The sequence below is a fragment of the Zerene cesonia genome, chromosome 18, assembly GCF_012273895.1.
Source record: "Zerene cesonia ecotype Mississippi chromosome 18, Zerene_cesonia_1.1, whole genome shotgun sequence".
In the NCBI taxonomy this organism is placed as follows: Eukaryota; Metazoa; Arthropoda; class Insecta; order Lepidoptera; family Pieridae; genus Zerene; species Zerene cesonia.
This window is the reverse complement of record NC_052119.1, coordinates 8,675,512-8,688,701: the sequence shown is the minus strand read 5'-3', so window position 1 is coordinate 8,688,701 and position 13,190 is coordinate 8,675,512. Positions and strand designations below refer to the sequence as shown.

Below are 13,190 nucleotides of genomic sequence, written 5' to 3'. Positions count from 1 at the left end.
AAAAAGTGCGGAAGTCGTTACTTTTTATTTTAAAAGCTTTTCATTCATGTTTCAATGTAGTTGAAATTCTTTTAAATGCAAGTAAATGTATTTTTATGTAAAAAGGCACATTTCGGTAGTAATTACGTGAGCATTATAAATACAAAAAAATACTAATACATAATATCATTTTCTAAATTAACATACCTATGATGTTATACAAATTTAACTGGGTTGGAGCGCCAAAATATTATGTTAATATAGTGTATATTTAGAACCTCAGCTTAACGAGCCTCTACTTTAAAATATTACAGAGGAATTTAATAACATCAAAAAACCAAGAACCTTTGCATACACAAAATCAGATTTAAGAACATATCTTTTAAATTCTATGTCCTGGCATCACAAATTAAATATCTTATCCTGTCTTACAACACAACCTAACAGATGTTATTAACTGCTGGATGGCTGAAACCCATGAAGAAAATGTGTATATGCGTAAATTTTGAATTCTAGGTGCAGTTTATTGTAAGAGATTTTTTTTATAATTGTCGTATCGATATGTTGATAGTTTTTGAATTAACAACGTTATTACGATGCAAGAAGGCTCTTTTGTGTGTTTATATAAAAACGAACCCTTTAGAAATTGAATCCTGTCCTGTCCACACAAGTTATGAATTTATTATTATCTCAGGTTTCTATTTCGTATTAGATATTAGCGACGATGGACCTTTCATACATATTGTTATTAAACGGATTTTTTTAATAGACGGATTTTCCGTTCCGTTTCCAATTTTTCTCCCTATTTGCAATACGTTTGCTTCAATCTCTATTTATACCGTACACACAAAAATGTTCTGAAAGAAGTTAACGGCAACTCATGATAAAAGTGTGCTATTTTCTCATAAAGCTTTTACTCGGTTAACAAAATATTTGCATTTGTATGCCATACAAATTGCAACACAAATGTTCTGTAACTAGCGATGGTCAACTTTATTTATGATATTTTCAAGTTATATTTCATAAAGTTACACAACAGCGTGTGAGCGCTAAAGTGGCTATAGTTATGATGTCACGTTAGCTAACAAACTTGAAAGTTTGATATTTTAAAAGCAAAGTGCTGCTAGTATATTTAACTTTGTTAATAGGTTGACCGGCCGCCACTTTGTTTTACGAGAATCATTACAGTTTAAAATTTTGAGCAGTACCTGTGATACCTAAATAGTGTCTGATTTAAACACACTTTTTGCCAAATGAAGGAGGATCTCAATTCGTCAATTTTTTTTTTTAGCTTTTTGGTAATTCATCCTATTGACGTAGGTCTTTTAAAAAATATAATCATTTAGTTCATTTTAGAATCTGGACTGGTACATCCCTCCAGGTACGTTGATGACCTATTTTATAGCAAAGATTTTTATTCCTGTACCTTTCTAGATGGTTCCAAATATATACACAAGTTAGTATCACTAATATTATATTAAAGATATTTAAAGAAACTTTAAATACTAATAGAAAATTGCTTTTTCCAATTAAGAGTTTGTATGGGCATAATTAGTCTTTTGCGAATTTACGTAAAGCAATTTTTCAATGCATTTATAGAAAACTAGAATAAACAACAAAATAAAGAAAACTACGTACCTACTTAAATATTTGCCAACCAAACAATAACATCCCAATTGGTTTATGGGATAGAACACGCAGCGTGATAATGCGGTTAGCATTCCGGAAATGCTAACATAAATCATGAAACCACAAATTGCATTGTGAGAATTACGACTAAAGACAGTCTATGACAAATTGAGCTATCAATTCGAGGTATAGGTACAAAAAATACTTATATCTAATAGATCATAGTATTACATAGTTTATTACTTCTGAAGATAAAAACGGTTCGTTTTCTAAGTGAGATTGCGATTTTAACTTATAAATTATAATGAAAACATACAATTAATATATTTAACCTATTAGTGTTCAGGATGGGCGCCATATTACTGTACTCTTTAGAGGACGCATTGATTCATAACTTTCCGAGCGGAATACTTGCTTGCAAAATGAACGAAAGTGTACCATTAGAAACTACTTAATCGTGGCAATCCCAATCAGGATAATAAGATAAGCAGTCTCATGTAGTTTTTGTATTGTCCCCATAATATATTGTGTGGACAAAGTTTAAAACAAATCTATTCATTTCAAGTGAGAAGAACTCGAGTCTACAGGAGTGGCTTCAGTGGCCCAGGGGGCCCTCGTACTCAGCTTTGAAAGAGGGGAGGAAGGCGGAAAGAGGGGAAGAGGGCCCGATTCTTTCCCTATGCACCAGGGCCCTTGTCCCCCTAGCTACGCCACTGAGTGGCTTACATAGAATTAATATAAAAATAATCAAACTTACAGGTGAAGCTAATAAAATAATAAGTAGACATTTTTCACTTTATATACATTCATTACCAACTGGATTATGAATGTGAAATATGACTACTAATAACTAATAGAAAACCTTTATAAGAGTAAAACAAATTAGTAAAACAAATAGTTTTAAAACAATTAGTAAAACAAATAGGAGTACTAGCTTTTCGCCCGCGGCTTCGCCCGCGTAGAATTCGCTTATATCGCGCGACATGGTAAGGAATATTTTCTTCACATTCAAAAGTATGGTTTGTTCTTTCCCACGTTTAGTTCCATCTTCATACCAAGTTTCATCAAAATCGGTTTGACAATAACGAACTTTCATACAAACTTTCATCCCCTCTTTTAATCCTTTCTACCCTTTTTTCGCAATAAAAAGTATCCTATGTCCTTTCTTAAATTCAGTTCTATCTTTATACCAAATTTTATCAAAATCGGTTCCGTGGTTTAGGCGTGAAAGTGTAACAGACAGACAGACAGAGTTACTTTCGCATTTATGATATTAGTAGGGATTTTTTAAATAATTATTCATTATCTTTCCGATACTCTTGTGTAATTTTTTTATTATCATCCATTAATTAACATCCATACTTAATACAAAAATTTAAATGGTATTTTTATGACCGTATTCATAAATACTGTACCCAAATCTGGGGCGTTTGAGGTTAATAATAGTCGCAGGCCGTAGCCTTATTTTTGGCACCAACAGCGCCTTGTTTACGGGACATCTTTAATGGCAATTTTGTATGTCAAAGCCTAAAATGTTATCTATGATAACTTGTTGTTGTCACATGACATCTGTCTAATGAGTGTTTATAACTTTTATGACATTGACAAAAAGTAAAACCGAGACATTTTGTGATTTTTATTAATTTTTGATAAATTCTAAAAATATTTACTAAAGCCAGTGAATTGTTTCTCTATGTTCATAAATGCTGCCTATCATTATTTAAAAGTGTTTCCTTGATTTGGTTCTCATGATTCTTTCGTCATGGGTTGTTTAACTTGGATTCGAGGTATGACGATACCTTCCATGTTTTTAGAAAACAATTTATTTAGTTGGTACTTTCGTAGCGTAAACGGCTATTATATCAGAAGAAACATCGTAATGTTCGATGCTCCTAAATGAACTATTAAAAATTATTGGTCTAAGCCCTGTTTGCTCATACATGAGTGTATTGGCGATACAAGGAAAAAGTATATAAAATAAATATAGGCATGACACTGTTACTCTGTACATATTTACATTTGTTAATAATGTTTTAACATTCAAATTCGCCGTATATTTAACTGACCTCACCTACTTTGTTTCACCCTTGGGGATAAAATGCTAAATATAGATATAGGTAATGTAAGGTGTTGTTGTTTCTCATTCCATAGTGTTTTTACTAAGTTATTGAATGTGCTGTTTGATTTCTCACTCAAAATGATAAAATAGAAATAAAAATGGACTATATCATTAAGTTTAATTACATTTAATATTTAGTATGTTTTTTTAATCATGTGCTTGCACAAATCTTGTACTAATTAAAATGTCATGATTAATATTTAATATACATGCAACTCTACAATTCTTTACCCAGTGGTCAGATCAGCTTTGTACAATATGCATATCCAAAACCTAAAACTAAATGAATGGAATGTCAAACTAAACAAGAATTGATATTCTAATATAAAGACAGCATATCTTCTCAAGTTTCAATCTGATGAAATATAATTGAACATATATATTAATATGTTCATCTTATCCACTTTCAGGCCTCAAAATTGCATTTCCTTTCAAGGATAAGGAATTGAATAAAATTGCCGCATTCTTCAATACCTGTACATTTCTACTAACCTGCGCAGCAGTGGTGCAGCCGAGTTGGTTTAGAATAAAAGGACTCCATTGTACACAAAGTCTATCACTCACACAGTTCTTCACTTTCGATGATGACGGTGAAGAATCACAGATAGCGATACACCAGAATAATGAATTTGATGTAATGAGCGGGTCAGATTTTAATGGTAAGTGTTATTTATAAAAATATGCTGGTTATCTTCTGTCAGCTTCAAATTATGATTGGAGTGAAGCTTGTGCTTCTATATAATAGTTGTCTATTATTTGAAAAAAAAGATAACAAAAATACATTCAAATTTATAACATTAGTAAGGATTTATTGATTGATTTGAAATAATATGCATTATTTCAAATAACAAACTAAGTGCAAATTAATTATTTGAAAGCATATTTATGTGTTACATTTGCCTTACCTTGGTGTAGGTTGGAACTGATTAGGTCCGAATTCCTTGTTATATCTTGGGCTCAATGAAAATTTGTTAAGATACTTTTTCACTCACTCTCACATCTTATGCAATGGGTCTCCAGACTTTTTTCATTTCGTTTTCTTAATGCCCACTCTATAAATAATTTTTATAGAGTTTGAGAGAATAATTTTTCAACACCAACACATGCAACATGGCATTATCACCCACTGAGAAAGACTGACCTTAAGCTATTTGGTTATGTATAAGACCAATGTATAAGTTGCACCAAATAGCCTATAACAATTGTGTTTTGTTTAAAAAAAGAGATCTCACATGAAAGTAATTGATAGTACTGAAAGTTAGAAAGATATTGATTGAATCATGTCAGTGTCATGGGACTAGGCATGCAAAATACAAATTCATTTGTTATTGTTAAAACATAAAATATTAATTGTCTATTACACATTGACTCAACTATAATTCAATTAAAAGGAACACTGTGAAATTTATGATTCTTATTTACCAGTTGCTTTAAAAATTTTGTCTATCTGGTTACTTTATTTTTAAAGCCCATTAAAGAATTATTATCTGAATGAATATTAAAAATATCTATGATTTATTATTATTGAAAAAATTATGACATTTCCTGTGATATAGAATGGAATTTAATAGTAATAATAAGTTATAAATTGAATTAATAACTTTACTACATAGTTTATGCACAAGTATAAGATAAATTTTCTTTAGAGTGATAAGGCACCATCTGTACAATGTTTCTTATACCATTTATAGATGTTTACATACAATAAACTATAAATAAATACACGTATTAATGACGCTGCATCATCATTCTCTTACAGGTCTCCCGCCTTGTACAACCCCAGAAATTATCACACTGATGCGAATCTTAATTCTCCTGTGCTTCATGGTTTTACTGTGCTCATGTATTGGCGTATTAATAAACATCACCAGTCTGAACAGCAGAGCCATTAAGATGTTAAGACGGAATGCGGTACCTAGCATTATATGCGTTTTCTGGGTCATTGCTATAGTGGGTGTGTGTTATTACACCACTGTTGTGCTTGGTAATGCTAATAGCAGCGATCCAAACACAATACAAGTCGATTATGAATACGGATTTTATACTATCACTGGAGCTGGTGAGTTTCTCTTTTATTGTATGTATAATTTAAATTATGCTATAAGAAAGGTTTGTTTGTTACAAATAATGTCTAAAAACTACTGAAATAATGAAAATTATTATTTATTATTATAAGGCTGCATCTCTAGGGAAGGAAAAAAGCATTTTACTGGGGTCAACCCAGACAAAGCTATAATGTGAAATGTCTTAGTCATGTTTACGCCTCATTGAGGATATTAGGTTTCCAATCATTAAAAAATAATTAAAAATATCTACGAAAATAATATATTTTTAGGAAATACCATAATTAAATAACCTATATGTTTTGTTTCATTCATATCATATACCAATAATTTATTGAGGAAAATTAACTTTAAATTGGCTACCAGGTTGGGATGGTTAAAAAATTACTGTATTAATTGCTACTAAGTATAAAAATATTATATTGTTTAATTTGTTTTGCAAATAAATGTAGTAAATGAAGATATATGTTTTTTTGATTTAAATGTACATTAACATTGTTAGAAATGGTTACCGGCCTTCCAAAAGGATGGGTTACAATAATAAAATGGACAAAATAACAGGCAAAGGATAATTTAATAATGAAAATTGGATATCGTTGTTCTGCTTTCAAACAATCCTCATAATATCTTTCATCACAATAATGTAAATAAAAAAATAAAGTGATTTTAATTCACTTGCTTTTGCCCTCGCCTCTACACGCGTAAAATTCGGAGTATTTTAATAGATGTTATTATATACATATACCTTCCTCTTGAATCACTCGGTCTATTTAAAAAACTCCATCAAAATCCGTTGCGTAGTTTTATAGTTTTATCATACATAGCCACATAGGTACAAAGAAAGCGATTTTGTTTTATACATTACATATATATATTGTAAGATTGTATATACAATCTGTTATATTCTTTTTTATCTATTCTAGGTTGCATGGCGCTTCTCGCGTCCGCCGCAAACCTATGGGGGGCGCCACTGACCACGGACGAGGATTTACAAAGACGTAACCTCATTGATGATTGGGACGGTTACGAAGCCCACAGTGTTGGGCCCACGCCCTCCGTCCCAACTCTGCCCCCATACACCCCGAGTATTAATTACACCCCAAGCCCCAATTATTCCGCCCATCCCACTTTCGCACCACCAGTTTTAGGCTCTCAACAGTATTTCCCATTTGATGACCTATCTGCCTTACCCCCACCACCTCCTTACACCCCTTAGGGGGTTAAATGTATAACTGTCCGACAATAAGCTATTTGAGATATGTCTATGTGGTTAATTTTTGGTAATTTCATATTTAATTATAACTGAGTGGAAGATATGCTACATATTCTATTAAATTATATGAATTATTGGGCCTGTACGATTATGTATAGCTTTGAATTGTTATTTATGCGTAAATATTGAACTTTCAATATTTATCTGTTGTCAATTTGCTTTTAATTTTCTATTGGATCGATTCTAGGCATAGACATGGCAGTCACGAATTTTTGTGGTCTCGAACATATCTTTCACTTATGTATACAGGAAATAATTACAATGTCAAGCGTTTACTGTATTTGTTTGAAATATTGGGAAAATTACAAAGAAAATAATTAAAAGAATGTGTTAAAATCAATATTGTGATAAAAAGTACTCAATTTCATACGATATAGTGAACGCCTAATATACAATAATATAAAAAATAACGTTTAATTTTGCTAGAACACATTCATTTATATATCTTCAGTAACAACGAGAAGCAATAAAAAGCCTTTTAGCATAGATATAGTATATCAAAGAATATGTGATATAATCCTAGATACTAGCATCTTCTGTAAGTTGAAACTCTTGCTTTTTACATATGTACATGTGTAATAATTGCAGTGCATTACAATTTCGTATAAATTATTTTGATTATATTATGTACTTTTGAAGCATATCAATTGCCTATCTCAGATCCGAATGTTACGGTCTTAAATTAATACTAGAGATATATTTATAAAAGTGTAGTCATATTTTGTGAGGTTGTGAAATTACTCATTTAAAATTTTACATTGGCGTTAAAAAAATTATATAGCTTGTGCCATTTGAACACAGGTGAACTGAAACATTATTGCAATGTTTAAAATCGTAATTGCATATTACATTTCTCTGAGGGTTGATGATTATTTTTAACAACTCTCTTAAAACATATCTCTTGCAAACTATTTCTTTATACACAGATTTTCAAGATACAAGAATATAATTAATAAAAAAGTAAAGCATACATGGCCTTATCGTTTAATGTATATTCTTTTAAAAATAATAGTATGGCTTTTTGATACAGCATAATATTAAAGCTCCAAACATCCAGTCTCCTTTAAAAGTATTTTCTAGAGTTGGTATAACATTTATTTTAATGTAGTCCTTAGTATGCCAAGTTTGTTTCTAATGATATCATAATTTTTATTTAATTATTTTTTTAGGATTTAAGCGATAGAACAGTGCAGTATATTTTTTGTATATTGAGTAACTTGGATTGTGGTAAATAATTTTATTTTTGTCATACACTGGTATATGGGGTTTTCTTTGTTTAAAGGACCAAACTTCGTTTTTCTATTGTACTTCTCACAAAGTTTTAACTAAACTTTACACTCTTAATCGGTTGTCGACTCGAATTTTAACCATCGTTCATTTAATGTATACAAATTAATTAATTGTGCACACTACAATATTTCATTGTTACTGTATAATGCTTTTGGGTCATAACTTATGTGACAAACGGTGGGGTAATTAAAAAATATAGTTTTTTACAGTTATATGGTATGTAATTGTCATAATTGTTAATATTTGTATGCTTTCATTATAGCAAATAATTTTATGATCTAAAAATTTCCGTATTTTAAGATTTACCAACGATGTCATTGGTTTGTTTTTACCCTGATGCATTACACATATAAATCTCGTATAATTGTAAAATACCGAATCAGCCCGATAAGTGTTCATAAAGTGATCTGAAATTGAAACTCAAAATTATATATATGTACCTAATAGAAGTATGTTATCGTAAATTCTGGTGTATATGTTGTGTTACCAAAAATATAATCTTGTTATTACTATAGCATTATTTGTTAATGTGTACATTGTTTAGAATAAGTATACCTAGTTATTACTAGTTAGCCAATTGGAAAATTATTTTTACATTTCATATAAGAGTAAGATTTTATTTTTATGTAAAACCAGTATGTAATACATTAAAAAATAATTTTTGTCTTTTATTTTTTACCTATTAATACTGAAATGCTATGAATTGTCTCAAATATGTCAATTTCTATCTATAAAAACAAAGGAGATTTGAATGTAGTTTATCTGCTTGCTACAATAAAAAAAAAATATATTAAACCAATTTATAAAATTCATCACCAAAGTGAATCTTCCAAATTATTGAGCAACAGGCATTATATATCTTTTATCCTAGATTATCATGGTTAAAATCTCACAAATAGCTAGTGTACCAAAAAATAAAAACAAGTGTTAAACATGTTAAAATATATAGATTGTTTTGTAAGAAACAAACAAACACCATCACCAGGTTAAAAACAGGAATAAAAGACAGTAATACATCAAAACATAAAATATTTTATTGAGTTAAATATTATTTATCTAGATAAAATTTGAAGGATTACAATAACAATAGATACACAACAATATTATAAGCCATTATGGCTTAGATATTCCTTTCAAATCAAAACTTGTCTTTCCTGCTGGTTCGAAATTTGGAGGTTCACCAAAATTTCGATTCATTATTGTTAATGAAGGTACGCTTTCCTCTTGAGATATGTTCAAGTATTTGACCCTCTCTTTTTCCAAAAAGTTGACCTTTTCTTTAAGAGTTGCATTTTCATCCTTTAAAACTTCCACTTGCAATACTAATTGCTCGACCAGTGAATGAAGATTTTGACTCAGGATCTGCAATTCTTCAACTACCACATGTTGCGATTTCTCTACTTTCTTCCCATCCTTAAACTCTTTGGGATCACTGATTTCACCAACTGTCTCTTGATTCATGGATAATTTGTTAAGTAACGTCTCTGATTCGTTAATGTTTTTATATATCGCTACTTGTAATTTCGAGGACTCCGCGACTTTCATGTTGACGTGTGGATCCTTGCACATATTTTTAATAGTTTCCATTGCCTTTTTTACTCGACTATATTGTTCCTTCTTACTTTGAATTAGGTCTTTCTGTTTAAGATGATAACTGTGCTGAAGTGTAATCGACTCTAAAGCAACAGATGATGATGTAGATTTCATTGCATCTAACAGAAGTTCGGCGGCATTGTGGTGGCATTGCATAGCTTCGTCGTATCTATTATTTTTAAAATGGGCCTCAGCTCGTCTATGTTGTTGATGAGCCTGAAAAAGGAACAACCCTTATTAAAATCAATAGTCATGTAATGCGTATTATTAGAAGAAACAATGCTCACCAAGTTTAACGGATGTGTTTCCATATCTAATGTTCGTTTATTGTTGAGAAGGAATGAGATAACAATTAAATTAGATTCATAATACGTCTGCCCTTTAAACAATTTCTCTTTTACAAGAAATTTGAATACAGGTGAATACAATAGACACGGGTACGTTCAGTGTTGTGATTATTGATTATTGACTAAAATATTTACTCACATTGTCATTTTGGCAACTGACTAGTGGCTAGTAAGTTGTCACCTATCAATTTGACAGTGAGATGACATGAAGGATTTTCTTCAAATATTGGTGCAAATTATATATAGAAACTTATGGCAAAAGGTTCGCGGTCCCCGTCAAGGAGGGACGCCCTTGAGCGTGTCGCAACAGGGTGAACTCTCAGTTCACCTACGCGTCTGTGTAGTATCTTAATACTACATCTTTCTGGCTGACATCGACACTCACCAAAAAAAGGCAATTAAAAGAAACACAAAAGTCCCTATCTATGCCCATGTCACATCAATAATATAAAATGGAACAAAGAAAGTGACAGGAAAATAATTATGTCGTAAGGATTGGTATAATTTAAAAGTTGAAGAAAATTAATTACCTAAGTTTTTTCACATAGAAATGTTTTAATTAAATGATATCTAGAGATCTCCGACGATATTGGCGTAAGAAAGTTAAAATTCTTTCAACATCAAAAAAATCTGTGGCAAGCAAAATTTTGTCCTATAAAATTTTTCTGAGACCAATTTTAATTTTTCATTGGTTTGAATATAATCTACGGGACATGGAGAAACTAGAACTTTATGCCCTGAAAGGAATATTAGGCAACAATGGCAATAAAAAAAATTATAAGGAAAATCTTGTAGATATCACCATAAGTAAATATGTAAGAATACAGCAAATAAGATGGAAACGAACAACAGGAACACGGATCTGCTTTTTACGTAATATAATCCACAAAAGCAATAAAGCACACAGAGACAGCATTTTTTATTTTTGGCGATACAAAGAACATTTTTAGCATGAATATAAATCTTTGGATGATTGCTGGGTCCTATTTATTTTAAAAAAATTTGGAAGAATATATTTTAATCTTATAATTGCAACTATGTACTTATAATTGTGTGTTCATCTAATGCAGTTATTAAAACAATAGTCCATAAGTTTTGCTTAGACGACAGATCTGGACAACATTAGTTACTCCTTTTTTGACTAGAGCCTTCACTTGTACCAGAACATCAACTTAGAACTCATCTCAATCGAAGAACTCAATCGCTTTTATTACACCACGTTCAGTATTTTGATATACAATGTGTTGAGAATTCCTATGCACGTTACAATACATGGAGATTAATTTGGAAACAGAGCTTTTAGCCGTATTGTCCAATCCGTGGGACCACTAGCTACCGACAAAATGTTCTATTAATAACTGGGTTGCCTGGTAGAGATCGCTACCTAGCGATAAGGCCGTACTTTGCGAATTTAATTTAAGTTTTTTTGTACGACTGCTTATTTGTGAATTTTTTACACAATAAAGAATTTTTCATTTCATTTCAACTGAGCTGGTGGTTCGCCTAATTGTAAGCGATCACCACAGCCCATGAACGAACGAATGCGTTGCCTGCTTTTATAGAGTAGGTAGGGGATAAGGAAAGGACGCACGACAGGAAAGAAAAAAAGATACGAAAGACGTAGCATTCGCATGTTATTATATTTTCATGCCGGTGTTCTATGGGGGTATTGTACTTTTCCCGGTGCGCGCTTGGCCAATTCGTGCCGAAGAGTGCTCTACACCACAATAACCCATCTAAAGAAAAGATTATGAACGATTTTATTTATTTATTGAAAGACTTAATACTCTTCTAAATATCACTGGTCACACCAACGTATTTTTCGGCGTTTTCGCATTTTCAATCGCCTCTGTGCCGTCTCCTCACACTTCAACAATTGTCTCCATCGCAGGCGTTCATTGCGTATATGTTTCACAATATCAACATCCTTGTATTGATAATAAATGTGATTGACACGCTGCAATCGCTTCACAGTATACCAACATCTAGACTTATACAGTTTCAACAGTGTGAAAATCTCAAAGTGCAATAACTTTCTAGCACAGTTACTTGGTAGTGACCAGACTTCGCAGCCATACGTAAGAATAGGTCTGATAAACATTTTATAAATGGCAAATTTGATGTGGGCTTGTATATTTGGATCACACAAAAGACTTCTGTGGTCTTGGCACCAAATACTTGCACAGCGTATTCGTCTTGCTATTTCTAATTTCATGGGTTTCCCTTTGAGGCGATACATACCGCCTGAATTGTGTCTGCTTTCTAGTTTCATTTTAGTGTAATGTTATCTATATATCTTTGTTTGAAACGAAAAAAGAATTGAAATTGGTGAATTTTGATACTAATTTTACAAATAATATTTGATGACATAATATTTAACGTCAATCACAAGTCGTAGAAAAACATTGACTCATTGACTTATCTAAGAATAAAAATCCTAAAAGAATAGTCTTTTTTATATGCTTGGATTAAATATGTGATAGACTGAGTCCACTGACTTGAAATTTAAAACTTTATTAAAGAATATGAAGGCATATACCCAAGTACTTAGAGGCAAAACTTTTTATTAATAGATAAACTATTAATAGAATTCGATTTCAACCATTGTAGTAACTAGGTAGTAAGTAGCTAGTAGCATAATCTTTGTTAGGTATTCGGTCAGATAAAATATTAAGTATGTTACTATACTGGTTGTCGTAGTAACTAACTACCTATTTAACATATTCTTAACAAATCCAACTACATAATTATAAAAAGGTAATTTTTCGTGTTTATAACAAATTGTTAGTGTAAATACAACTATTTATTAATTTAGGTCTACAAAACAGGAGCAGATTAATAAAATCAAAAAACAAATCAACAAATAATATCGTTAAAAGTGTTTTGTTACGTAAGTG

The 13,190-nt window shown here is 31.2% G+C and overlaps 2 protein-coding genes across 2 annotated transcripts; one reads left to right on the top strand and one right to left on the bottom strand.

The window, feature by feature from the left end:
* Positions 1 to 3,196: 3,196 nt before the first annotated feature.
* On the top strand, positions 3,197 to 8,931 carry LOC119833902 (transmembrane protein 127-like). The gene is made up of 4 exons (XM_038358123.1): positions 3,197 to 3,395; positions 4,138 to 4,386; positions 5,487 to 5,786; positions 6,714 to 8,931. Exons 1-4 carry the CDS (start codon positions 3,371 to 3,373, stop codon positions 7,004 to 7,006), a joined length of 867 nt encoding a protein of 288 aa, XP_038214051.1. The 5' UTR covers positions 3,197 to 3,370; the 3' UTR covers positions 7,007 to 8,931.
* Positions 8,932 to 9,365: 434 nt separating this feature from the next.
* Positions 9,366 to 10,447, bottom strand: LOC119833796 (nuclear receptor-binding factor 2-like). The gene is made up of 2 exons (XM_038357976.1): positions 10,234 to 10,447; positions 9,366 to 10,162 (listed from the first exon to the last, which is right to left on the bottom strand). Exons 1-2 carry the CDS (start codon positions 10,255 to 10,257, stop codon positions 9,467 to 9,469), a joined length of 720 nt encoding a protein of 239 aa, XP_038213904.1. The 5' UTR covers positions 10,258 to 10,447; the 3' UTR covers positions 9,366 to 9,466.
* Positions 10,448 to 13,190: the final 2,743 nt, after the last annotated feature.

Excerpts from the sequence above, each read along its gene's own strand:
- LOC119833902 (XM_038358123.1), top strand. The coding sequence starts at position 3,371 with ATGGGTTGTTTAACTTGGATTCGAG. Across the intron at positions 3,396-4,137 it reads TTGTTTAACTTGGATTCGAG|GCCTCAAAATTGCATTTCCT; the intron begins GTATGACGATAC and ends ATCCACTTTCAG. Across the intron at positions 4,387-5,486 it reads GAGCGGGTCAGATTTTAATG|GTCTCCCGCCTTGTACAACC; the intron begins GTAAGTGTTATT and ends ATTCTCTTACAG.
- LOC119833796 (XM_038357976.1), bottom strand. The coding sequence starts at position 10,257 with ATGGAAACACATCCGTTAAACTTG. Across the intron at positions 10,163-10,233 it reads AAACACATCCGTTAAACTTG|GCTCATCAACAACATAGACG; the intron begins GTGAGCATTGTT and ends TTCCTTTTTCAG.